The 1295-nt window shown below is 38.5% G+C and overlaps 1 protein-coding gene across 1 annotated transcript in view; it reads right to left on the reverse strand.

Annotated features, from left to right (window-relative positions):
• ABHD12 (abhydrolase domain containing 12) overlaps positions 1–1246 on the reverse strand; it is a gene marked incomplete at its 5' end in the record, with an annotated part of 19489 nt that extends 18243 nt beyond the window's left edge. Inside the window, one exon of the mRNA XM_010135392.1 lies at positions 1122–1246. Coding sequence (XP_010133694.1) covers positions 1122–1246 — 125 coding nt within the window. The remainder of the gene's footprint in view (positions 1–1121) is intronic.
• Positions 1247–1295: the final 49 nt, after the last annotated feature.

A 1295-nucleotide genomic window follows, 5' to 3' on the forward strand; every position in this document is an offset into this window, starting at 1 on the left:
AGAGTTTTTTATGGGAGAACTGTCACAAGTAAAATCTGACTGCTGTTATATAAGGGAACAGAAGCAATGCTGCAGTGATACTAGTGCAAGTAAGCGTTACAAGGCAATCTTCAGTCACTTGGGAATTAATAGAGGCAGGAGCTTCAGGGAGACTTAAAGCTCTGCAAGGGCAAATTAAAATCATCACTGAAAAAGCAGGGTGATGAAAACGGAAGTAACCCTCATTATTCATGTCACCCAGCTATCAGTTTTGACAATCAAGGCACAAGAGCTGGCCCGCACATGTGCACACTTCGCAGTGGTCACAATACAAGGTGTCAGAATAAACAGAGCATGCTATCAAAATGATAGAAATTATATAAAAGCAACATATGCATAGTTGGTCCTTCTAGCTTCCACAATCAAAGTTATTTTTCAAAATTTCATTACAAAAACACAAGTGAGGTTTAAAGACAAATTTAGATCACAAAGAAGTATCTCTCATACAGTGATGCTCTATCATTTTCCATCCTGTGGATGCTCACACTTCCCTGGGCAACCTGAGCCAGCTCAACAGACCCATTGTACCACTAGTTTGACCAAATACAAAGGCTGGACAGACACAAGGAAAAAAAAAAAAACAAAAAACAAAAAAAAAAAAAAAAAAAAAAAAAAAAAAAAAAAAAAAAAAAAAAAAAAAAAAAAAAAAACCACAATCTGACTGCATGAGCAGGCCTCTTCTGTCCCAGCTAGAATATTCTCCTAAAATCCTTTCAGTTGAAGAATCACTGCCTGGAAAACAATTCACCGGATTTAATTTCACTCACTTGCTGTTTGTTTATGCAATCTTGTTGAACCCTTCAGAAAAACGCATTCAACCCATTGCACGGTTTTCCTGAAGGAGACCCTTTCAGCTGAAACTTGGCTTCAGTTCACTCACTGCATTTATATAAAGACATACTACAAAGACCACTAGGGCCATGGAGAATGCTTTGCGAACCATAGTTTGGAGAACTTACAATCTGTGACAGTTCATATCCTTCACAAGCTGTACACATGCAGGGTCAAAGCGAAGGCAAATAAAATATAAATACACTACTCCCCTTCACCCCTCACCCACCCCAACAGACTGAGTCACTTACCAAAGTTTAGGAAGACCAGCTTTGCTTGAATAGCAGGGCAAAGTTTTACTAGAAATGGAATGGCTATGTATACTCCCAGCAACCAGATTATTAACTTCCGCAATCGAGACCATAATCTGTACCGCCTATATAAAAAAAAAAAAAGAGGAAGAAAAAGACAGACCTGAATACAGC

The sequence above is a fragment of the Buceros rhinoceros genome, unplaced genomic scaffold (assembly GCF_000710305.1).
Source record: "Buceros rhinoceros silvestris isolate BGI_N320 unplaced genomic scaffold, ASM71030v1 scaffold5354, whole genome shotgun sequence".
NCBI lineage: Eukaryota > Metazoa > Chordata > Aves > Bucerotiformes > Bucerotidae > Buceros > Buceros rhinoceros.